The sequence below is a fragment of the Meles meles genome, chromosome 9 (genome assembly GCF_922984935.1).
Source record: "Meles meles chromosome 9, mMelMel3.1 paternal haplotype, whole genome shotgun sequence".
In the NCBI taxonomy this organism is placed as follows: Eukaryota; Metazoa; Chordata; class Mammalia; order Carnivora; family Mustelidae; genus Meles; species Meles meles.
Window position 1 is genome coordinate 18,198,271 of NC_060074.1, and position 25,958 is coordinate 18,224,228.

The following is a 25,958-nucleotide window of genomic DNA, read 5'->3' on the forward strand; positions in this document are numbered from 1 at the left end:
TGGTGAAATGATTGCTTTTTTTAAACATTTATTTATTTATTTGAAAGATGTTGCACGTGTGTGCAGGAGCTTGTGGGCAGGCGAGGGGCACAAGGAGAGAATCTTCAAGCAGACTCCTCACTGGGCATGGAGCCCGCTGATGCCCTGAGCTGAAACCAAGAGTCGGACACAACCAACTGAGCCACTCGGGCGCCCCTGTTTTTTTTTTTTTAATTGTTCTGAACACCATTATAACCAGTCTTAGACAATAAGATCCTTCCTGGAATAAATGACCTTTTTTTCCTGATGGCATGTAGTGTAATAATGATAATGAGAGGTATTTCATGTCAGTGTGCTCTTTTATTAAGGGGAAGTGGGGACAAGGGAAAGAAAAGGAAAAGTGGAGAAATAGTAGGAGCCATTCATGTCAGCTGACAGCCTCTTTAGTTTCCTGAAGGGCAAGCCTCATTCATGTTGACTTTCTCTTTCTAACTATGGTGCTAATGGTTGTATGACTATCTCTCTCCTTTTAGTGGTGCTCATGTGATTTTAGATGATGATACAGATGTGGGCTATGTGGAAGATGGAACGCCATGTGGTCCTTCCATGATGTGTTTAGATCGGAAGTGCCTGCAGATCCAGGCCCTAAATATGAGTAGCTGCCCACTCGACTCCAAGGGTAAAGTCTGTTCAGGCCATGGGGTAAGTAAGCATCTGTGTTCCGGTTCAAACCTTTAGTGTCTGGCATCCTCAAAGTTCACAGTGGTTAGACTTCCATTCTAGCCATTCTCCCTTTGTGAGTGTTACCAGTCTCTATGCTCTGACTATGATGATTTCCTTCATATCCTTATCTGCTAAGGATAATACCCATATGTGTTGATACGATTTTATCTTTTTTTTTTTATCACTGGCTATTTGTATTCACTGCATTGTCTATAACTTGATGTCTAAAGAGTTGGAAGAAAATTGATATGGTTCCTAAAAGAGCTATAGACCCCATGTGCATTACTTTGTACCATTCAAAATAACTTCATTCCTCCCAGTAATTCCCTTTTAGCTACTCAGCCTGTATCCCGAGCATTGTGTGTGCCCGATCGCGTAGACTAGAGCTTGGATCACTGATAGAATTCACATGTTTCAAGTCGAACAGTTATGCTCAGACCTTTACCAGCTGAAGAGAAGAGGCTGTCTCTATTCACACCTGCATGTATTTCTAATTCCATGAACTAGTTGAATGAGTTATATTTGTAATTCTGTGAAGTGGTTGGGCAGACACTTCCTGGCAAACCTAGGCTTAATATCTAGAAACAAATTTTAATAACTATTTAAATTGGTTTAATCAAAGAAAGATATTTCCAAAAAATTAATACAGACTTTAGAAATGGAAAAAAAAGGAGACATGAAGAAATTTTGAGAGTGATAATGTAAAAGGAAGATGCTGGAATGAAGGTAAACGTAATTCAGAATATAGCTAGCAGACAATGTGGAGGAAAAAGAGGTAGAGAGGCCTAAGGAGGACATGCCCAGTGACTATTTAGAGTTTCACGTTTGGTTGAATCCTAGGCTTGTGGGATGGAGAGAGGGCAGCGTAGCTTAGTGATTTAGAGCATGGATTTGGAGGCTAGATGGAGCCATGGGTTTGAGTCCTGGCTCTGCTTCTTGTTCTCCTGTTGACTTTGGGCAAGTCACTTACCCTCTATCAGCCACTAGGCTGCTAGAGTGAGGATTAAATCAGATGCCTTACAGAAAGTCAATGTGCAGTAATCACTCTGTCAAAATAAAAGCCCCAGAGAGACCTTCCAGTTACTGTTCTGAACACATGATAGCACTTAACGCCTAGAAAGGCCCTTCATTCTCTACTACTCCACCCACTTTTTCATCCTGTTAAATAGAAGTTCAAATTCAGCCTCATTAATCATAATTGTGATATTATAACAATTCAGATTAAAAAGCTTCTTACAGCAATAAGCTCATGTTCAATTTACTACCTCTAATGATTGGTCTCTGAATGTATCTCACAGGCAGAGAAGTGTTTAAACACCTCTGTCTCTGGTTTGCAGATGGTGATTTATTTCATCTAAATTACAGGCCTATTCCAGCACGCTCCTTGGTCTCCAGGACAAGCAAAAGGAGACAAAGATCATGCTAGGGGGTCTTCAGCCTGACTGACTAAGAGAAGGGCGGTGGGCGGGGTGCTCATTTGGCTGAGACAATGCCACCAAACAAATGTGATATTGGACGCAGTGAGGTAAAACAGGGCATTGGTGATTTGTGTCTTCTGGTCTTTAATCTCTGGCCTTGTCACTGGAGCCCAGGATCTATTAATTTCTTGAATTAAGCTTATGTTTCTAAAGTACGTTCTTTAGAAACAACTACTTCTGAAAAAAAACGACATCCTCAGACAGTTGTACACTTAAATAATTTTTCAACATAAACAATTAACATTTAGTTAAAAGTTTCTTCTTTTTAATGGATTGCTCTTTCTCTCTCTAATTAACAAGAAAACACCAACAATTTAATGTATCCATCGTCTCTCCTTCTCAACCATGGGGGACTTAAAAAATTCAAAATGGTTTTTAAAAGTTTCTGCCCTCCCCCATGTCTCTTTTACTTTTCTTGCCATTATTCAGAAAAGCACAGCAAAAATGTGCCCTCTGTGTTCTTTGTTCTTCACAGGTGTGCAGTAACGAAGCCACCTGCATCTGTGATTTCACCTGGGCAGGGACAGACTGCAGCATCCGGGATCCAGTCAGGAACCTTCACCCTCCCAAGGATGAAGGACCCAAGGGTTTGTGTGATTTCGGTTTCAATCCATTGCGTACTGAATTTGTTGGTCCTCTTCCAATGGTGCCAGTATAACAACTTAATAGATTTGAAAGGAGACACATCAGAATATCTTGTGGGTTTTGTTGGTTTTTTTTTTTTTTTGCCATTCAAATATGTAATTCATGTTACTGCAGAATTAAAGATTCTAGAATGATGTGTTGCTTTCAATACAAATACCAAATACAAAATGTTTAATACATTTTTAATACAAATACCAATACAAAGATGTTTAAATTTCCTCTTAGTTTAGAACTGAGATGAGGAAGAAGTAAGTATACCAGTTTCCTTCCTTCCAGTTTCCTTTCTTTCTTTTAAACCTTCTTTTTCCATAATCACATATGTTCATCATTTTATAGTGTATCTATGCTATGCCAGTTTTCTAATAGATAGAGTCTTTTTGGCTGAGATGAGACTACTCATTCCTCAATATTTGAGTCCTCCAGAGGGAGATGGCAGTTTTCTGTGCTCTGTTTAAACACAGCTTTGATTAGAAAGAAGTTGAAAATCTTCGCAGAACTTTCATTCTTCAAAGAGAACATGAAAGATCAGGACTTTGTTGTAATCAGCCATCAGACAGAAAGAAATTGGAATTTTTTTTTAATTCTTATTTTTTAAAAAGAATTTATTTATTTATTATTTATTTATTTAGGGAGAGTGAGCAGGGGGAGGGGCAGAGGGAGAGAGAGAGAGACTCTCAAGCAGACTCTGTGCTGAGCATGAAGCTCTACTCAGGACTTCATCCCATGACCTTGAGATCATGACCTGAGCCAGAGTCAAGAGTCAGATGCTCAGAAAACTGAGCCACCCAGGCGCCCCTTAAAATTTTAGAATTGGAAGGCGTCTCAATGGCCATAAGAACCACCCTCATTTTCTGGATGAGAAAACCCAGGCCTTGAAGTCAGGTGACATCCTATAATTACCCAGGTAACCAGACACAGGTCTGGGGCCAGGACCCAAGGGCCCAGTGTCAGGCTCATTGTCTTCCATTACGTTGTGTTATAGTATAGTCTTTGTCATCATGAACATGGTAATCACTTTCTCATTATTCCCCCTATTCAAGATCCCTCATATGATTTTCAAAGGTCTGAAAAAGGCATCCGTTGCAATAGGCTTACTTCAGCACCTACAGCATTGTACCTGAGAAACCACAGTTACTAGTACAAAGAGTGGGTCCCAATGACATTATACATCATGATATATGATGTCTTCTTCTTTTTGATGGTACCACTAATGGCATTTTATAAATAATTATCATGATGCTTTCCCTGTAGGTAGGAAAAACACATATAGAAATAGTAGCATTTGATCTGCTTAGTTTTGCATGAAACTCATTTAAACTCTCTGAACTTCAGCATTGTCCATATGGGAAAATACGACTTCAAAAATGTATGAAGCTCCATGGTCCTCGATTCCTGAAGAGATGTAGCTGGTCCGGGTGCATGTGTAATGTTCAGTAATAGTGGGTGTGTTTAACACTCTCCGTGCATTTGCAGAATATGGCCATGAAATTAAAATTCTGTAGGACTCATAGTCACGCCCTCACAGTCTATTTCTGTTCTCCTTCTTCTGTTTGTAAAAAGGAACCAGTTCCACTTTTAAATTCAGTCTCTAGTTACTTTAGAACTGGAACAAAAAATTCTTGGATCCACCTTCAGAAGTTAGATTTAGAGCAGATTTAAGGCTCTTACAAGAAAAGCAGATGTTCACACTTTCCAGAATTTCTCTCCATGGCATATTAGTTTCTCTTCATTCTCCTAAAGCTCTAGATGCTGTCTCTTCGAGTGATGTATAAAGATGCCTGAAGAGATGATCAGAGCTCAACTGGTTTAGCCTCTGTCCTCTTTCATTAGGTGGGGCGGGGGGTTTATCAGGTGTCTACTTCTGTCTGTTCCCCATTCCCTCGCCCACCCATGCCTAGAAAGCTTAGTTGGAGGCGTCAACAGCTGCGATCTGGAGAAGAGATTCACAGTTGGCTTCTGTCTTATTTTCCTTGTCCCTGTGGTGCTCTTCTATATTTTAAAAATAACTCTTAAGACCATTCAAGGAATACATGCTTATTGTAGAGAAGTTTGAAAATACAGAAAAGATTGAAAAGAAAATAAAAATCATGCTTAATTCCACAACTCAGAGGTAATCCATATACACACCCTGGTATGTTTCTTTTCTGTTGCATGTTTTCTTTTCTCATTTTTAATGAAGACAATGGAGTCACTAGGGGAAGTAAAGGTGCCCACTGGTTCTAAAATTGTTAAAATCCTCGTGACTCTGGTAATCTTGATTAAATTGAAAAAAGCCATTAATCCCTACAAATGAAGAGCAGTCCTTATTGTAAATTATTAGATTTCTGGAAAAGGCAAGCAATTTTAGTATGACTAAATAAAATAGCTCTGTCTATAATGGTTATTAATATCTTTCTAGTCTCTATAGAAAACTCCATTAATACACTAGTAAAGCGAGAAACAACAGAAATCAAAGTTTAACAGTGAGTTTATGTAGTGAGTTTATGATTTTACTTTTGATACTCTGGCTAAAAGAAAATGGTAATAGAGAAACTCTGGACTTTATCTCTAATTTTATCTAGATAGCAAATATTTATTGACTGTCTACAATCAAACGACCACATATCCTTGGGATACTGTAGGCACTCAGTAAACGTTACATCCTTTCCCATTGGGAACATGTGAAGGAAATAAAATGGTGCACGTTAGTGCTGATTTTCAGTTTATCAGTAATCATGTCATATTGCCTTGTTGAAGAGGAGGAGGTCATGAACTCCAGATACTGAAACAATCTGTACTTTCTTTACTGTAGGTTCAGTAACTTGTGAGGTGCCTCGGGTTTCCTCTAAATGCCATATATTCTTTCTCATGATGGAATTAGTTTGGGTGGCACTTACTTTACTGATCACAGTGGGTGCTTCTCAATTGCTTGCCATGTATAAGAGGCAACACCCAAATGATGTGGCCAGTCCTATCCATACATGAAGGTTTTCTGTATAATACAGTGACAGCATATTACAAAATACTTAGTTTAGTGTGCTTTCTTGTTAGGGAGGAAAAAAATTCAAAAAGAAAATTGAAAATGTTGCCTTTTTTATTCCTAATGTGGGCATAAAGGATAAATTGTCTCTAACTGCAGGCCTCTGGCTCAAAGCCTAATTAGTAAGAATCAAGGAGAACTCTGTGACATTGCTTCAGTTGATTTGGGAGCATCAGAAATGAGCCGATGTGGTTTGCGTATTTTATTTTAACAGTAAGTTTCTGGAAGAATAAAAATTCAACCTCTCCATCTGAGTAGGGACAAAAAAAGCACATGAAAATAATGCCACTGAAGTCACTCTGCACTTGTTGACCCACCGTTTAAAGCACACTGGTTTATTTCCTCCAACTTCTCAAACCAAAATTATTAAAGACAGGAAATAGCATTTCAAAGCACAGACCATGTGAGCAGGGATTTTTTTAAAAAAGGATTTTCTATTGCATATTACTTCACTCAACTTCTCCACATTGTCATTTATTTCACATATGAAGACTCTTCTGGTGCTTCTTCTCCTGCAGTGTGTCCACTGAATTCATGGAGAGAAATTATTTTGGTTTGTCCTCATGGGGTACAAGTTTGCACCCTTTAAAAGGCCTGGAACTCCCACCTGCTACAGGGAGAGCCAGTAGAAGTACTGGTAATTTTTGACAATTTATGGACATCTTTGCACGGTGCTTATTATGCAACACAATGGAACATCTCTCATTGGATGATTCGGATCACCATTATGGGAGGGAAGAGAAGAAACTGGAACACATCACATGTTGTCATTGATAAGGAAGGGCAGAGATCATTCCTGCGAGCTTTGTCAGCCCCCCTCATTATGTCCATAGTCATCAATCAGAGATAGAAGGGCCTTAGTGGCCATTCAGTTGAGACCCATTGCTCTGCAAAGGAGAAAACCAACTTAATCTGGGTTAACCACTAGATGGGGACAGAGCCAAGAATCAAACATAGATCACCTAATCTTGAGCTGATTGCTTTTCCTGTTATCGGGCACTGCCTCATTTAAAGCTGAGTATTCAGTTATTCTTCTGGTTCTCACAGCACAGCAGTAAGTGGAAGAAGTGAAACAGTGACCAGGTAATGATTAAGCTGGCTAGCTGATCCATTACCTGCCAAGGGAGTATTATGTTATTAGCATTTAGTATTTTGAGAACAATAATTTCTAAGTGTTAATACCTTGAAGGATATTATTTAGTGTTTCCATGTACCTTTTCCATATATCTTGTTGATAACTTCCTTTGTGAATGCACAAATATTTGATATTGTAGTTCAGACCATTGGATACTATGTTACCATATATGATTATGCTCATGTATAATTATGTATCACTTATGTATTATTCTCATTAATAATGGCCTCCTCAATAACCAAAGATTTACCAGGTTTAAAATTTTTTTAGTAGCTGAGTTCAGAAAAACTCCGTGACATTCTCAGTGACAGTGTAAACTGACTGAAATAATGTTTTTGTATGAAATAATTTGTTTTTCATCTTTTTTGGACATTTGTCCCAATGTACCTGAAAATGAACTTAATTGCTTTTTTAAATTTTATGGAGAAGAGTAAAGAGATCTGATTGTGTGTTTAACATTGAAATATGGAGCTAGAAAACACATCTGTTCATCATGCCAATATTATGCTCTAAAGTATAAAGAGTATATTTAGTGTTTATTTCTAATCTTAAATTTTAGCAAAATCATAAATCCCTGCAGAAAGAACCTTGGCTTATAGAGTACAAATGATGGCTTTGATGCCTCCTGCCTTTGAAGTATTAAGGGATGCAGGATTATAGCCCCTTTGGCTCATTAGAATGACATGGATGAAATAATGTACCTTTTTGGTTCAGAAACTCCCTAAAAGTATGAAAAAAAAACCCAACTCTTCATTTTCAAAAGCACAGTTTCACACTATCTGAAGCATGAATTGTCTGTGGAAGAATTCTACATATAAAATAGAGAGTCTTATGAAAAAGAGGAAGGATGTAGTTCGTACCTTAATATTACATGCTTACTAAAAATTCTGCCTTTTTAGCACGAGTGATCCTAGATAGCAGGGAACCCAAATGACAAACAGTGATAATAATAAACCACAAACAACAGAGATTAATGAGGAAACAAAAATGAAGACATACTGCTAGGTAATAAAGAATTTCCACAAACAACTTATAATGTGAAGGTAAGTACGTTAAAGAGTTAGGGAACAAACTCAAATCCCTAATAGGGGGATTGCGTTATTGGCTAGAGTCTTTCCAAGTTCCATCTCCAGGTTTGGTGGGGTGCAAAGAAAAATAAGGTGTATCATCATGTGCCTGGCATAGCTCCTGGAACACAAAAAGACAGTTAATAGACAAATAAATGAAGGAATGAATGAATGAACAGTTACAGTGAAGTCGTTAATAAATTAGTACAGAGTAGAATGACAGCATAAACCCCCAAAAGCTCAAGGGTTGGTTTGTTGGTTTGTTTTAATAAGAAGATATCTCCTTTGTAGCTGTGAGGAACAGCTGAACCCTCAGTTTTCAAAGTTGTTCCCTGTAAAAATCTACCCACTTGCGAGCCACTCGATTAATTCATGTCAGCTTAAAAGCAGGTGGAGTCATGACCCCCTGAAGAGATAGCGCTGTGAAGTATCATGATACAGAGTCAAGTGTACATTTTCCGTACACGGAAAACATACATTTTCCGTGTAGGTAGTGTGGGAGGGAAGGCAGGCAAACGAGGAGAGGAGATACTTTTGAAAAAGCTCTTTCCCACTTATTTTATCTTGCTTTACTGTTAAGAGTGGTTATCCGTTAAGAATTTGGAGATCGTCATTCTTGCTTGGCAGAGACTATAGACTGTTTATGTGGAATGCGTATTGGAAGCAACTTAGCAATGCCTTGCTCCTCTGGTTGGTTTCTAAAACCCACATGACAGATTGCCTCATCTTCTTGATTCTACAGTGAACAATTACATCCATAGCAAACACAAAAGCCTCCTTAAATTGCTATTTTATTCATCATTCATGCAGTTACAGTTTTTAAAATTTATCAGATATTCATTTAGCACCACATTTTGCTGGTGTGTGTGTGTGTGTGTGTGTGTGTGTGTGTGTGTTTTCCTACAATTCAGCATTATAAAGAGTTGTAGCTTATATAAAAACTGAAGGTAATAGGACTTTCACGCCTTTTGGCTGTGAGGGCCAATGTCCAAATCTTCAGCAAAATCAATCATTCAATCAATCAACCACAAAATAATATATCCTTGTTAATTTAGTATTCTGAAGGCAGTGATTTTTACGATCTTAAAAAAAATGAGTATTTATATCTGTAATACCTTTCATTCCAGTATTAGCCTCCACAATTTAGAAATCTGAGATATAGTTTAGGTTATTTTGGATTATAATGTATTGTCATATTTGGAAAATATCACCACCACCTTATGTTGGTCTTCTTAACATTCCTCTCAGTGCCCTCAGTAGACTTTCTCTGTTTTTTGTTGTGTTTCCCATCCTTTTTTTTTTTTTTTTGCTTTTTAAGAACAACTCAGCTCATGCCTACCCAATGATAAAACTAGAATCTCTCCCTCATACTGTTTGCCATGTGATAAATTGAAGTACAGCTGCTCACCAGAGTTGGAGATCCAAGGTTCTCTTTCTTCTGTGGGAGCGCAGTTAGACAAAAAAGTCAATGAAACCAGTATTACGCCTTAAAAAAACTGTGAGTTCAAATTGTGGTTCTTTGCTTTGCTTCACTGTCTCACGGCACCTGGTCTGTGTGATGCCGCCTTATCAAAGTGAATCTCTCTTTTCATTAGTAAAGTGATCTGAAGCCAGTACTTTTGGTTCTCATGGAGAAGAGGTAGAGTGTGTGTATGTCCACATGCTTCCACCTACCCGTCCCCCCGGCAAACACACACTCAATCATAACTAATCTGCTTCCTGCCTCAACACGAAGCTTCATCTTGCCTGTGTGGAGAGCATCTTGGGGACCTCTGCTCATTGCAGGCCCTTTTTGCAGTATCCAAAATCTCTGCATGGAAGGGATGATGTGCGGGGATTGAGTGTCTCCACTCAGTCATCGACCGCCGGGCCGTCCCAAGCTTCCCAGTGACCCTAACTTTCTCTCAGTGAATAGTTTATGCACTGGGAACTGTCAACAAGAAACCTAAATGTCCAACTAATGGGACAGAAACCCAGACATCGCAGAGTTAGGTGAAATACATTCTTCTATGTGAAAATACACTTAATTTTAAAGATAATTCTGTTTTAAATTTGTAAGGATTTTCACAAAATTGGGGGAAAAGTTCTGAATTTTTAAAACGCATAGCTCCTTAGGCTTCTTTTGCCGTTTGAGAAGTTTATAAAGTATACTAATGGTTTGTTACTTGGTAATTAAAATCCAGACTTGCTGTTATGCAATTTAAGTAGCATTTTAATTCCAACTCATTCCTTGTAGGAACTCTAATTCCAAGTAGGTTATTTATGTGTTTAAAAGTATTTATAAGAGATGATGTTTTTAAGAAGGGTTTGTGGAGTTTGAGGCTTAATTATCCTCAAAATCACCGGAATTATCCTCAAGTATTTTCAGTGTGTACATAGACCTTCATCTCAAATGTTAATGGAAAGATGTCAGTATTTAACTGACTCTCAAAGGATTTACTAAATAGATTATTTTGTGTGTTAACAAAGCCGGTGTGTAATTCATTTCCTATGTTAAAAAAAAATCTCCGTTTTCCCTCCACACAGTGAACATGGCCACAAGCAGGCTGATAGGTGCTGTGGCAGGCACCGTTCTGGCCCTGGGGGTGATTTTTGGAGGCACAGGGTGGGGAATAGAGTAAGCATCTTTGTGAGTTTCAGAGTGTTTCTCTTTGGTTCCTGGTGTGTGAGCTGACCCTTGGTACCTGACCCCTACTGTGTGTTGTCTCGTTGACATGAGTCCCATGCTACTGCAACTTGTGGTGTGGTTTGGATATGCTTGTGTCGTGTGGTTTTCTTGTGCAGTGAAGAACCTTCTCCTGTCTGGAATAATGTGGGGCATAAAATAATACTGGGGTGCTTATGATGTCTTCAGAATTAAGATGATGGTCCAAAAGCTTTCATTGCTCCTCTACTTACCAAAAGCCACTTCAAGATACAGACCTTTTATTATCATTATTTTTTATTGGCCAAAAAAATGTTTTTAATATGAGTGTTTGATTAGGATTCCTTTAATGAATGCGATCTTCACCAGCCAAATAGATCCACATATCTACATAAGTATTATCAACGGCTGTAACTTCTTTTTAAGATAATCTGAATGATAGTCACTAATACATTTTCCTTTTAATTAAAATGATAGGGGAGGCTTTGGCTTAATTTTTTCAAGGAAGATATGTAGGATATTGCCTTCATTTTTTTCATATAAAATAGATAATTCAAATTAGAAATTCACATAAATATTTGGGACTAAGAGTATGAAGAAGAAAGAGGTATTTATCCAAACCTGCAAAACCTTCAGTGAATAGTTGCCAATTATCTGGTGGTTTTGTCTTCAAAGTAGCCAGTGCATTAATTAGTAAATTATGTGTCACTTGCCTGTCGATCTCTCACAGAAATATAAGCTCTTCTGGTGCCTTCATTTAGGTTACTCTGTACTTGATCTACAGCCTCAAAATAGGTGTCAGTTCTCCATGGATATTGCCTTCATGAGGTTGCTAATCTGCAGGCCAAAAGATTATTGTGATTGTTTCCCCTCTCTCCCTAATTCTAGAGAACACTTACAGATGACAGAAATACCCCTTCATGTGCTGTCTTTGTGTTCACGTGGGCGGTGGTAACACTTCCCAGTGGCCCAGGGATGAAGTACTAGTGTCTTAAGGAATCACCGGATACCCTCTACTCAACCGGTCCAAACTACGGGCGTGTTGATCCTATCACACACTTTCCGAACTCCTTAGTCCCAGTAACGACAGCCCCCAGGTGCTCTTCCATTCAGGGCCGAGGAGAGCCAGGCACTGAACATCAGTAAGGTCCTGCTCTGTGTTAAAGAGTACCTGAACTTTCTCTCGCCTGGTGTGAAGGACTTTGACTAGACTTGCATCGGCTCACTCACATCCTTCTGCTAGGGACTGTGAGGTAGTTAACTCAGGGCAGCTAGAAACACTGGGAAAGATATTTTGTTTCTCTTTACTTGTTAGAAAAGAACGTAGTATGGTAGAGGTAATACCTTTAGAGAAAATAAACCCTGTATTGTATAATCTCACCTTGGATCTGCAGACTGGGTTATATATAGAAGTAACTCCTTTTCCAGGGGAAATTTTCTATATACATTTATGTGAAATTCCTCCTTAAAGAAAGATAGTTTTCTTTAAAGAAAATCTTTCCAATGGTGTTTTTTAGATTATTTATTAACCGTAATTGTGATGTGCTGCAGTGTACCAACTAAGGAATGCATTTTAACAGGTTTCCCTTTGAGCCTTAGAGATAGGCAAACCCCAAGGCATTTGTTGTAAAGCAGGGTCCTTGTTACCAGCCTTTGTTCTCATCCTCCTTTCCGATCTTGTTGGTTTGTGCCTGTTTCTGGTTGTGACAGGTAAGTCCATATGAGTGTAATTTTTCCCTAAAAATAGATTTGTTATTTATTATCCTTGGTTCATACACTATTTTTATTTATTAGCTGATTGTTTTCCTTCTATATCTAAATTTTACCATAATTGCTAAATCATAGATGTAATTTTTAAAAAATCCACAGTAGCACAATACCAATTGTTTTAAAACTTCCTAGCTCAGCTGATGGTGTCATGTTCATTCAGTCACTAAGGATTCCATGGACAGAGGTTTGGGTTTTTTTGTGTGTTTGGGATTTTCTTGGGGGGTGGGGATGGGGGGCTTTTTTTCCTACTCTGTAGTTTATAATTATAAATCAGGAATCATTTCTCATGAATTATGTATTGATTCTAACCAAGCCTGTTTTCTGAGCTAGTAAAATGCAAATGATGCCTAAAGCATAATGTACGCAGAAATATAAATATTTTCTCAATGTTTGTTTCAAAATGTGTTTCCGTATAGAAGTGTGGGAAGGAAATACATATAAATGGAATGTTTTGTTAGAGCAGGGGTTCTCGAACTTTCCACAAGGGGCCAGTGGGTAAATGGTTTTGACTTCGCAGGCCACAGGATGTTTGCCACAACCTATGGCTCTGCTGTCTTCGCACAAAAGCAACTTGTAAACAACATGAAAAGGAATGAGTGTGGTTGTCTTCCAATCAAATTTCTTCACAAAAACAGGAAGTGGGGCCAGATTTGGGCAGTGGGCTATAGCTTGCTGACCCTTGATTTATAGCATATGCTTTAGAGTCAGACAAATCAGTCTTCAAATCTTGCCTCTGTCACTACATTCTAGAAGCCACGGTTTCTTCTTCTATTAAACAGGGATAGTCATCATTCCTACCTCGTATGGTTTTTGTGAGGATCCAGTGAGCTAGTATTTGTCACGTGCTTAGAACCGCACCTGACACATAGTAAGTGCTCAATGCACAGTGACCAGCCTGCCTTTCTTGCTCTCTTGTTACTAGTTATTGTTATTTGTGCATTGCTGAAGGCCACTGAGATGTGTGTTCTGTAGGACTTCAGTGGTTAGTCTTAAGAATGCGTCACAAGCCCACAATCCTGAAGAGACCACATCCTCAAACCCCCATTGCCACTGTCCTCCCACCTTTCTACTCTCCCTGACAAGCACTGGGTGGTCTCGGAATTAAAAACCTGTGATGCACACGATTTTAGTGCTGCTCAAGATGGCATCCATTTATGTACACAGTTGAGGGCACCAATGTGAGCAGAAAAGAGAATTTTTTACACAGAAATGAAGGGGTTTAGGGAAAATACCAGAAGTAGTGTTGTGGCTTCCAGAACAGGATATTCAGTCAGGACTGGAAGTATGGTGCCAATAGGGGTCCTGTACCTATGTATTAGCATCCCAAAGGATGTGATATTCAAAATAATTCTTGGAATTAAATTAATGTCACTTAAATTGAGAACTCGAGATAAGGCATTTTCCCCTGTGAGTGGAAAGGATGTGCTGTTCTATGTATCACCTCTGACTCAAACAATTGATGGAAACTCCACCTTGGGTTTTCTGTCTTACTGTCCTTTCCGCTCCCTTTTATCTCCAGGCCGCAACTTGCAAATGGGGACTTGAAAGATAGTCTCAACTGAACCTGCAGAATCTCATTTCCGTTTCCCACAGAATCCCCCAGAGGAATTTTAGGGTTCCTCCCTGTCTTGCATTTGGAACCACCCGCCATTGTTGTTTCAACACTGTATGGATCCCTACAGTGAAGCGCCTGGGTGGCTCAGTGGATTAAGCCGCTGCCTTCGGCTCGGGTCATGATCTCAGGGTCCTGGGATCGAGCCCCGCATCGGGCTCTCTGCTCAGCAGGGAGCCTGCTTCCTCCTCTCTCTCTGCCTGCCTCTCTGACTACTTGTGATCTCTCTCTGTCAAATAAATAAATAAAAATAAAATCTTTAAAAAAAAAAAAAAAAAAGAAACGCTTCTCTGAGAGCAAGGCTTCAAAGTCAGATCTTCGAAATTTTAAGTGTGAACTGTTTCCACGTGGAGGATTTAAAAAAAAAAAAAGTAGCCTTTGCACCACTTAGTGCGGGGCTTGAAAGAGCACTTGATTAGAATATTTTCCCCTCTGTTCCTGCCCTCATGGGCCAGTCAAGTCAGGCTAATCCTAACCCATCTGTGTTCTCGATGTGCTCTTTTGCTTGTTTGATTCATGATCTTGGGAAGGAGGAGGAGAAGAAAGAAGGGCAGTGCCGGCTGTTGGGGTGCATTTGCTTCCGATCTGGTGGCAGGTGAATTTAAAGGAAGCTCAGCGTCAGCAGTGCGGACGCTGTAGCTGTGGAGGCCATTCCTCTCCAAGCAGTAGCTCTCCGCAACATCGGAAGTGCAATTAAGCTAAGTCAATACAGGTGATTGACGTGTTTAGCAATTTTTTTTTTTTAATGCAGGGTATTTACTTCCTGAAACCGCTTAACTGCCTTTCCCTGTGGTAACGACAGGCGTTGGCTCATATGACTTTCTTCCCATGATCCTTTGTCACAGGTCCTAGTGCCACCAATCTCATAATAGGCTCCATCGCTGGTGCCATCCTGGTAGCAGCCATTGTCCTTGGGGGCACAGGATGGGGATTTAAGTAAGCAACAGCGCATGTCTGCTTCTCAGTGGCTCTGGCACTTCTCTTTTCTGCTTACATAACCAAGTTTTGAGTTCCTGCTACAAGATTGCCAGGTTTAACGCTAAATCGCTACAAGTACGTATTTTTATTGAGAAACGGGTTAGGGAAGAAGAAACATGGATCCACAGATGTCGTCTTCAGGCTCGTAGGAGGACAGGAAATGTCAAAGGCATTCCACATGCACAAGCTTCAGGAGAACAAAGGAGAGGTTCTCCAGGAGAAGGCACTCCAGCTTTTAGGAGCAAGCATCCTGAGATAAAGTTTTTTATACACGATGATTAGGAAACTAGGTAGTCGGAAATAAGTGGATATAAAGCCTTTGCGTCTGTTTAAAACTGGTTTATAGTCCACTGACATTTTGAGGTTTTCACAACCTAAGTAACTATTTGTTCTTTATTTTTCACACGTAACATTATTCATAACTTTGTGATTTGAAAAGCTTCCTTATTGACTGAATTGGTTTCACATTGGAATTTGAAATCTGTGGTGTGGTGATACCTAAATATTTTCTAATTAACTGCAAATTAACTGTTTGTTCCCTTTTAGTTTGGACTGTGCATGGATCACTCAACTAAGTTTGTTCAAATACACATGGCAGAAATTCACAAATCAACCTTAATTATGATCAAAATCTGTAAAGCTATCTTATCAAGTTTAGCTCTTTTCATAGCTCAGATTCATTGGATAATTACTTTTTATATCTTTTCGTACTTTGGTGGCTTGAATACTATGATTTATAGATAAAACTTCCTGTGCCAAATGCTCCCTGTGATAAATTAAGTCCCAACCAGATCTATAGGAACAAATTTAAGTGGGAAATAAGACTATTACCTAAATTCAAAGCCCACTCTATCGGTTACTCAATAGAGGAAGTTTTTTACTTGAATGATCTGAATAATTGCATCAATTATGAACTTTATGCTATTTTACATTTTGAATCCTGAAATCAAAATATTGAAACCAGATAAAATGTTATTAGAAACTGATTAGGAAGGAAAAACAAACCACATGACGATTTCAATACATTCAATATTTTCTCCTAATCTTGTTACATTAAGATTTAATGAGTAAGCCTACAAGTTGTTGAATGGCTTCAACTTGGAAAGTTGTTACCAAATGGCACTTCCTTTTTACAGAGATATTTGTAAACTTGAACTTGTTTGCTGAAACTGTAGTTTGGGCATCATTGTGTTTTCAAAAACACACACAAAATGGGCAGCTCAAACTTGAATTTCTCCTTGTGGTATTAACAAAACATTGCACAGATAATGAGTCAGTCATGATACCTAACAACAACAACAACAACACAAGACATATATGTTGTTGTTGTTCTTTGGTTTTGGCTAACCTAATTCAAGCAAAAGTTTTTTCTTAGTGCCATATTACTGTTAAAAAGTCATTGCACATTATGGTAGTTCCATGATGCGTTATTATTTTATAATGCTCCCTTGAACTTTTTATAAATATGCTTCAAGAAAAATAAATTTGGCTTGTGCCCAAACTTAAGCCTTCTTAGCATCAGGAAGCCTCAGTTTCAAGGGTTAGAAAACAGTCCTGTGCATCTTTTGCTATCCAGCCGCACACAACGCCAAATTGACCATCTCGGCCTTTGGAGACAAGAGCACTGTTCTGTAGCAGGACCTCAAAACAGTGGCCTGGCCTAGCGCACAGCTTGAATTGCATGTTTCTTTGGGGAAAAACGGAAAAGCCTTCATCACTGTGTATATAAGTGGATTAGGCCCTGTGCAGATTATTTACATGTGAGAAATATGTCTAATCATCAGAAGAACAGAGAAAAGGAAGGGGAGGTGGACACCTAGTGAGGTGAGAAACAGCCCCTGCTGACCGCCAAGTGGGGACTACCGTGCAGACATGCATCCTGCTGTGCTAAGCCAATACCCCTTCCCGTGCCCTATGACCCTAACAGTTACTGTAAAGGAAAACATTATAGGGAGGCACACGATAATGTGAAGTATCTTTATGACCTAAAGCAAAGAAAAAAAGCGAAACCAGAATAATGCTTCAATTTTAGAAGTTTAAACTTGGAGGAGCCCCTCCTCTTTGTGAAGACTGTTGGTTGCCATCTGAATTTGCTTTTGATTTTAACAGTAGCCATATGGTTTACATTAAATGTTAAACCACTACTTCCACTTTGCAAGAATAGGCTTTGGGTGCCCGATGATGCAGGTTAAGTTCCCCACCACCCCCCGACTTGGGGATTTTGGAGACTCTTGGTCTAGAAGTTATTTGCTAGTTGAACTGAAAGTCTTTGAGTTTTTCACTGAGTTCAGTGTAAATACAAAAGAAGGTCATTTAGGATCAGAAGTAGAAAATAGTTTGTAAAAGGGATTGCTCTAAATCCGGTCATTGGAAATCCTTCCTGGAATTGTGTTTTACTAAAAGAGAAAAGCAAAGCAAGTAGCCAAGTTGCCTGAAGAACTGGAGGGTCCTTAAACTTTTAAGTCAAAGGAAACCACGTTCACTGCTCAAGGGAAGTATTGCTTTTTCCTAAAGTCACGTTTCTTGGGCTGGAACACTGAGTCATTAAAATGTGGAAGAAGTGTCATACCATACCTGTCCCGTTCAAGTATAAAGGAGAAAACAGCTATGCTCTGACCCCTGACAATGTCTGCCATTCTCTACAGACTTTTTCTTAAGCCATATTTCCTCTGAAATAGGTGGTAAAAAGCATGTCTCCGTGAGTGTGCATGCATGTGTGACTGTGTGCACCTTTGTGTGAATAAGTGATAATGAAGTTTGGTCAGGATAATTGTGATAAAAACAATATACATCTAGATGACATCTTTCTAGCAGAATAATAATTTGCAAGCTTTGCTTAATGCAAACAAGATTTCCATAAGCAATGTTGTAAAACTCAAAAATGCTTTATTTGGTAGGCTATTTTATTGAACACATCCTGTACATAGGGTCATGTGTAGTAACTTCAGTTAAGCCCATACTCCGGAAGTAGTTGGTTTATGGATTCCCAGTCTTCGGAGCATTAGTTCATTTCTCTGAGAAATCCTGTGAAAAATGAAGGTAGCTTCTTGGCACACCTAATTGTCCAACTTTTCTCCCAAATTTGCATCTTTTTATAAGCTCAAGGCCCCCATGTTCCTTTTCCTCCCCATCACCTACACACAGACTAAAGCTAAGGGATGTGCTGCAGAGTACTGCAGACCTTGGTCCTGGTTGACTCATGAAGACTCATGGCCTCTATTCAGTTTTGAATAGTAATGCTGCTTGATTTGATTTTTAGGGTTTTTGCTTTTACTAAACACTAGAAGAATCAAGTAGATGAAGGGCCATTCTGTAGCATCTTCTCTAAATCCTAGAAAGGGTAAAAAATACATGAAAAGATGATTTGAAGTTTCTATTTGAAAATCAACAGAATTGCCATTCCCACCTTGGACATGGCTTTTTATTGGTTATTCCCTAAATTTGAATATAGGAATGACATGTGAGTGATATAGTTATTTATACGCCTATGAAGTTGTGAACACCATGAACCATGGTGCTCAGAAAGAGAAATTCTAGCTGATAATAGGAAAGGAACTTGAAGGTAACAGAGACAGTTTGTTGATTGGATTTGAGGAGGAGCCTCGAACTCTTCCAACCATGTTAGCACGCCTCAGACTGTGGAGCCCTGTTACCATGCCCCACTTTCCTACCACTGGCTCTCAATGGAATTCAGTGGCAGTAGTGGTCATACGTTTGGCAGAGCTGCTCTTGATGTCAAAAGTGTTACTTTAATAAATCTACATAGTAACCGTGATTTCCTCTCTATAAGAAGTTACTTGGGTTATAAGTTCTTACTGAGCCTGATCTCGACCATAAGCAACTCTGTTTGTTCTGTGTTCATTTCAGAGGACATGCTAAAGAACAGGTTAAAGAGAAGGTACTCACATGAATGATACGTAAAGGATCATATCTGGGTTTATCACAAGGAAAGTTGAAATCCTGAATATCAAGTTGGATGAAACTCGAAAGGAATTTAATATTGCTAATTCTCTTTTCTCAAAAAGAGTAAATGTCTTTTGTTTTTTATTTTTGTAGAATTAGGAAATGGAATTAATCGTAGGTAGTCTCCCTATGAGGAAAACCAAGCTGCTGCGTATCTGAATCCCATGACCATATCCCAGTGGGGAACAAGGAACCTAATTCCTTAAACCCTACAGCTCCTGGGTTAGGTACTTTCTCACTCAGACTTAGCAGCCTGGCCAGGAAGATCCACGGTCAGCACCCTGACGCAGCCCTCTGGGGAACGCTGTCAAAGGTGGCTTACGAAGGTCCCCTAGGAGGGGTCGTGAGTGACGGATTCTTGGTGAGCAGTGATAACTCATTGTGGCAAGATAAGAAGGTGATAGCAGTTGGTAAATACCCTTGAAAGTACTAGAGGCTTTACAGACAGAGATGGTTGTTGTTACCTGAGAGTTTTGTTTTGATGTTTTATATATATATATATATAACATATGTTGTAGACAAAAGTACAAGTTTTTCAGACGTCATCAAGATTGATGAAAACGAGATCAAAGCAAAACTTATGGATTATGGTCATATTGTACAATGATCCTGAAATACCTTAAGGATTATGATGAGAAAGTTTGTTGCCTTCCCAATCCTAGTGAGCGGAGGGAATTCAGTTGAAACAGTTGTGGAAGGGAGACAGCGATTATCTACCTGTGATAGTTGCACTTTCACATTAAAATGGGAAAAAAAAGATTTTTTTCATGTAGAAAATTCAGGGCAGGCAGTTCTCAATATATGGTGAGTTCTCACAACTCACCTTGGTAGTTTTGCCATTGATACGTGAGGAGCCCTCACAGTCAGCCTGCTGCGGGAGGGTTCTTTTCTGTGCTCATCTCAGGGCCCTGCCTTCCTCCCTCTGGGACGTCTGTAGGGAAAATACAGTGCCCTGTTGGTAGTCAGAGTCCATTTTCCCATATAAATACATGGTTCTACAGGGTGGCATGTCCTCCTGGTCTGACCTGGGAACTCATTCAACCCACAGAATAGATTTTCTTTAAAATAATGCAATCTAAACTTCCAACACTGACTTTGAAAAGGAGCACAAGCTTTTGGACACTGGAGGTTGACTGTATGCCAGGCTGAAATGGGAATTCACATCTCCATTTAAAAATGAAGTGGATTCTAGTTAAGACCTTGGACATGGCTAGTTATCTGCCATTCCCTGAATTTGAATAAGGGAATTTAGACCTGAGCAGTGTAGTCATTTACACGCACAGCACTAGCTGGCTTGAGCTTTCCTCTGTATTCGTTTTTAATTAAAGGGGCATTAGTTTCGCATTTCTCTTGAATTCCAGCAACAGATAGCTAAATTGGCGGAGCCCCTGGTCCTTCAGGGTCATTTGGCAAGGTCAAGCAGTGCTTGTTTTTCCCCATGTGATTCACGGGTAGAGCTGTTCCTTACACACCATACACCTACCCTTAAGGGCTGTGAGTGTGGGTAGTAGGCACAGGTCCAGTGCTCTGAAGCTAACAAACTCTGCCAGATGCATTATGGGAGAGGTCCCTTTTGGAACCCCAAGCAGCAGCAATCAAGAACATTGACTCAAAAGAGGGTTGTTGGAGGTGACAGGGACTGGGGAAAAAAGGAAGTAGCACTGTTGCAAATACCGGCTAGGCCAACAGACTGCAGGCTTAGGCCATTAATGAAGCCATTTTAATGAAACTTTAAAAGCGAAGGGAGATTTTTCTTTCAAGTTTCATTTTTTTTAAAATTTTTGTTCTTTCAAAAGAGAAGTATCAAAGTGGTCATCTTGGGAGAAATGAGAACTTTGCGGGATGCCTTTATACATATTTTGAGCTTTGGTATTGTTTTTATTTTGAATTACGTGGCGGGGAGGAGGAGGAGGAACACGTAATTTTTTGGCACTTAGGGCTGAAAGGAGATCCGGCTGGCCCTGAGAGGGCAGAGGAGAGAGGGATCTTGGGGCCTCCCAAGCTCCAGTCTTGCATGAAGCCTCGATGGCAGCGTTGCACCCGCCCAGTGCGCAGACTAAATGCATGAGCCCCCTTGCTTGATGCCCCACATGAAGCCAGACCATGGGGAGGTTGCAACCAACTTCTGTTGTTGCCTTGTAGTGTCTTGCCGGTTCTTTTCTTTTTCTCTTTTTCAACATAGGAACCACTTTTTAGGAGACTGGACACTGTGAGCAAGGCGTTTTAACTTGCTTATTTCCACTAGGCTTAAGTGCTGCATTTGCTTAACTAACCCGAGCCTGTGTCCATTCTCCTTGGAGTGTACTGTCTTACCGTGCACTCTGGTTTTCAACTTACTTGATATGAAAAATGCTTGTTCCATGGTGGGGTAAGAGCTCACACATCAAGGCAGCAAGATAACTGGGTAGAACAAGGCTCTTGGCCCTCTTGGCCAAGGCCAGTCCACTGATAGAGAACTCTCAAGTCCTGGAAGGAGGCAGCTAGGAGCCCTTCAGAGTTTTGCGTAGCTCCCTTAATGGGCCTCTAGAATGTGGGAAGAGCCCTTCCTGTTGTGTTCATCTGGTTAAAATTAGCCAGTAGCCTTTACTTCTGAAATAGACCGATTGGGCTGTGGAGACTTCCACTGATTTAAAATGCACAACTGGAAGCTTCTTTGGGTCTTTACAAATGGATGTACGCTTGCAGAGATGTTGTAAAGACACTCAAACATGTGAGCTGTCCCGCGTCTCCAGTTATTTTGGGAAGGCCGCCCCCTGTGTGAGTTGATTACTTTGCTCTGGAACTAGCGTTGTTGTGATTCTCATCATCCTGCTCTCATCATGATCTGATTAATATTGTGGATTTTTCCCTCTCTGCCTGCATCTCTGGAAGAAATGTCAAGAAGAGGAGATTCGATCCCACTCAGCAGGGCCCCATCTGAGTCTGCTGTGGCAGCGGGTGAGCGGTGCCTCGCACCGTTGGATTCTGGGTGCGACAGACCCGCTGCGCCGTTGCCGGACTCTTCCATCTGTAAGCAAGACCGCTGGGTGGTACTGACCACAGTACTGAAGTTGGGGGACAGGGATGGGGGGACAGGAAACTGTCCTGTGGGGAATAATTTCAAAGAACCCCTCTTACCACCTGTCAAGAAAAGGGGATCAAAGAGAGTGTTATCAAAAGAACTATTTCAGAATTTTTTTTTCTAACTAAAGGAAGAAGGAACAATAACGGAAAATTAAGTGCAATAAAAGAGCCATTAAAAAATAGCAAAAGTTTTTTTTCTTTCCTCAGCCTGCTGGCACTTACTACCTTCTAAATGATTTGGCATGATTTTTTTTTCTTTTCCTACCAATGACACACTCCAGTGGCATGAAGATCTAATTTTCGAAAGGGTAAAATCCGCATGGCCTATCTACAACAAGCAGCTAGCAAGCCCATCCACAGCAAAACCTGCAGCTGAATTCCCAAGGTGAACCGGCCGGGGAACACGGGGTGCTGCCCGGCCCTCACCCCCTTGTCTAGGCCAGCCACGAGAGACTCCACGGACCCCCGCTCTTGTTGAGTCCCTTTCCCCGTGTGCTCGCCTGGACCAAGCATCCTTTGGAAATGGGAGCTGGAACTTGAACAATGATGCTATTGTATAGTTCTTTTATAAATGTAAATATGGAAATAGATTTTGACATCATTTTCACTTGTCTGTACTGGAATATTTTTCTTGTAAAAGTTCTCTGTAGATTGGAGTTTATTGTTTGCTCCCCATCTTTTGGGTTCTTTTCGCTGTTTTCTCTCTCTCTTCTCTGGTAACGTGTGGTTCAGTGATTTGGGGGCTTGCTTCAAAAAAGATGTAGACAGATGCAGGGAGTTTGGGCACAAAGCAGGTGCAAGTTAACAAGGAAATGCGGGAACGAAATGAAATGCTTGAAACCAAAAATAAGCAAAAGCGGGGCAGGGGGGGACACAAACAACTAAATAACCCATACTAAAAACACAAAAATTATGTCAATGCAAATATATGTACTGACAAGTCTAACTTTTTTTGATGTCGTTATAAATGTATGTATATAATGTAAGAAAGTAGACACCCTCTCAAATGAATCACAAAAGTGCCAAGCTCATGATTTGCATTTTTGGTTTTGACAGTTTTCTTTCCCTGTCTTTAATGTGAAAGGAGGATGAACTTAAAGCCTTAAATTAAAAAATAACTTTTCAATGTTAAAAAACTGGGGGGAAAAGTTACACTTTCCATTTCATTCACAGCTGTTATTGTCAATATCTCATTCATGCTTCATCTCCCCGCCTTGAAATGCATGTGGTAGACCCCACTGGCAAGCTGGTAACGGACACACCGCAGTGGCTGCCTTCTTGTGAGTGTTGCTATCGTGGGCTTCACGTCTGTGCGGTGTGTTTTCCATAAATCTTGTCAGGGGCCTGTAGTGTGTTACCGGTCTGTGGAATGTTCTGGATTGCGATGGGATTCTACTATTCACAAATTTGTTCATTCTTTGGCCTCCAGGCAGATGAGCCGATGTAATCTGGGTTCCCAAGTCCCTCTTGAGTTTCCTTCACTGACACCACTTTCTTCTTCCATTTAGGATCAAGATAGTGTCCGTTCAAGTTCATAGTATATACGTGAATAAAGAAATCTGGTCTGGACTTGGTTTTGAATGTAGAAACTTGTACGTGAGTCCTTCACTCAGCACCCACTTAGACACTTAGAGACGAGCTTTCCTGAAGCATCCCCTCCCCACCCCAAGAGGCTGCACTCCTCTAACGCCCTTTTTGCAGGAACAGGACATGCCATTGTCTATTCACTTCGTGACAACCAAATGAATTGCTAGATTTGGCTTTCAGTCCCTTTTCAGCAAGACTCATGACACCAGTCTCACAATTTTTTGCTTCGATTTTGGAAAGGATAATGTGCTGAAAATGTGCTGCTTAAAACTGTGAGGTTTTTTTCCCCCGGTATATTGAATTGTGCCGTATCACAGTCATAGAAAAGAAACCTTACTTTCGGTATGCTCCAGGAGATCAATACCTAACCTCAATCCTGTTACTGCTTTCTGAGTAATAGGTGCTACCCAGGTGAGCAGTTTTTTCTCTAGAACTACTGTATATTTGTATCCTAACAACAGGGCTATCTCCAAGGTTTATCAGCCTTATTCTCGGCTTCATGAGACACAGGCTGTATCCCTCCACCTAGTGGCGATGGTTCTTTCAGTCCAGAGGAAACTCAGATTCCTTGGCATCTCTTCCTGTCACCGTACTGTTTATGTCTTTGTTGCTGGGTCCTACTTGCCGGCGGAATCCATCTGTTACTGACTACACCACGCACATTTCACTGCTCTTCTGGAGGCACCGCATGTGACTTCACAGAACCAAACCGTAGTGGTTACAAAACAAGCTAAATCTCTATTATTAACTTTTGAGCATTTCACAGACAACATTGTAAGTGTGCGATGTTACGTTTTAAATCAGACCACAGTGGTCCCCAAATATTATGTACATAATGGCAAATGTCAGTGTAACTTTTTGTTACACTGGCAGTTTCATAGGTAACCACACCTATGTTCCAGTGTTAAATTATCTGTGTGTATATGTAAAAGACACAAGCTTTAAGCTACCTGTGTATGAAGATGAAAGATAGTGCAACCATACCAACCGTAAACAATGGATTATACTTACCTTGGGTGGTATTCGGTTATGTCGTTCCAAACTCTTTGCTGTCTTTTCTCTTGCACATGCCATTCATTTGCTGATTTTTTGTGGTGAGAATAGTCCTTTTTATTAATTTGAGCTCCAGGTCCAAACGTTTCGCTGTCTTATTGTTACCCAACAAGAGTTAGCGTTCAGTGATGACAAGTTCCCATTTCATCCACTCTTCTTTGCCGCATTAATTAACGACACCTGGATGAGGAGGTGTGCGCTAACTTCATTGCTCACCTGGGATACTGCATGAGCCCACTGAATTAGTGCTACTCCTGTTAGATAAATGAGCAGTACACATAGGTGCATGTTATGAAACATGAATCACATAGAGCTGTGGAGTTTTACCAAGTAGTATGTTTTTTGTTTTCATTTTTGTTTTTACTATGCAAAGATGGGAAATGCACAAACTTCTCAAAGACTCCAGTGTCTGAAGAACTTTACAAATAATACTTGAACCTTTCTTTAAAGTCATCCTATCATATTTTATAGTCATCGTTGCTTCCATTGTTAATTTTTGTTTTTAAATGGTTTGTAATTTTTTAAGTGTACAACCTGAAGTTTTGTTTGAAGTTAATAAATTCATTCATAATCTCGTTGGCTGCCTATGAATGGAGATTCAGTAGTCATTGTATGCATCTTTTAGTCAAGTGTGTCCTAAAATCTTTGCTAAGATAGATTGTTGTAGCTTTATACTTCGACCAATTTTCTTAGGCCCCCTTTTTTTGTGTGATCTTGTGGTAGTGATTAAATGGCCACGTGCCTGATATCAAGAGTTTTTTTAGCACAGGCTTCTCAATCAAAGGCTCACTGAAAATTAAAGCAGTCAATGGAGCAAAATAAAATCTCTGATTCGTGAGAAACAAATTCCTGATTAGATCAGTTTCATTGGATTTATTGGAAATGCTCTGCCTCGCCTCTTATAAATGGGGGGGGGAGCCCACCTTAGGATCATACCATTATCAATTATTTTTTTTCTTTAGTGTCTCTCTTCTGCATCTATAGGGGGAAACTAGGGATAAGATCCACACTTCTGACCTGGGACAGAATTTATAAACAAGCTACAAAGAAAATAGAAGTATTTGGTTATACAAATCGTTTTATCAAAAACATTCAAAGGAAGAAATTTCCTCACATCTCACACGAAATTGGTTACCAAATGATACTCCTTCTTTACAAATATCTTTCAGTCTGTCTCTGTCCTTGGTTTGACCTCAGCAGACTCAGGTAAATCACATATATCTACCACACTGACATGCAGAG

General features: G+C 39.9%; 1 protein-coding gene across 2 annotated transcripts in view; it reads left to right on the plus strand.

Moving 5' to 3' along the window:
* The window catches only part of ADAM23 (ADAM metallopeptidase domain 23), a 179,040-nt gene extending 153,747 nt beyond the window's left edge, over window positions 1-25,293 (plus strand). The window contains exons 23-26 of one of the 2 annotated variants that reach the window (XM_046019347.1): window positions 513-681; window positions 2,656-2,767; window positions 14,918-15,008; window positions 21,885-22,064. In XM_046019347.1, the coding sequence (XP_045875303.1) occupies window positions 513-681; window positions 2,656-2,767; window positions 14,918-15,008; window positions 21,885-21,933 (421 nt within the window). In that variant the 3' untranslated portion in view covers window positions 21,934-22,064. Of the gene's footprint in view, window positions 1-512; window positions 682-2,655; window positions 2,768-14,917; window positions 15,009-21,884 lie in introns of both variants that reach the window. The other variant, XM_046019346.1, reaches the window with a different exon arrangement.
* Window positions 25,294-25,958: the final 665 nt, after the last annotated feature.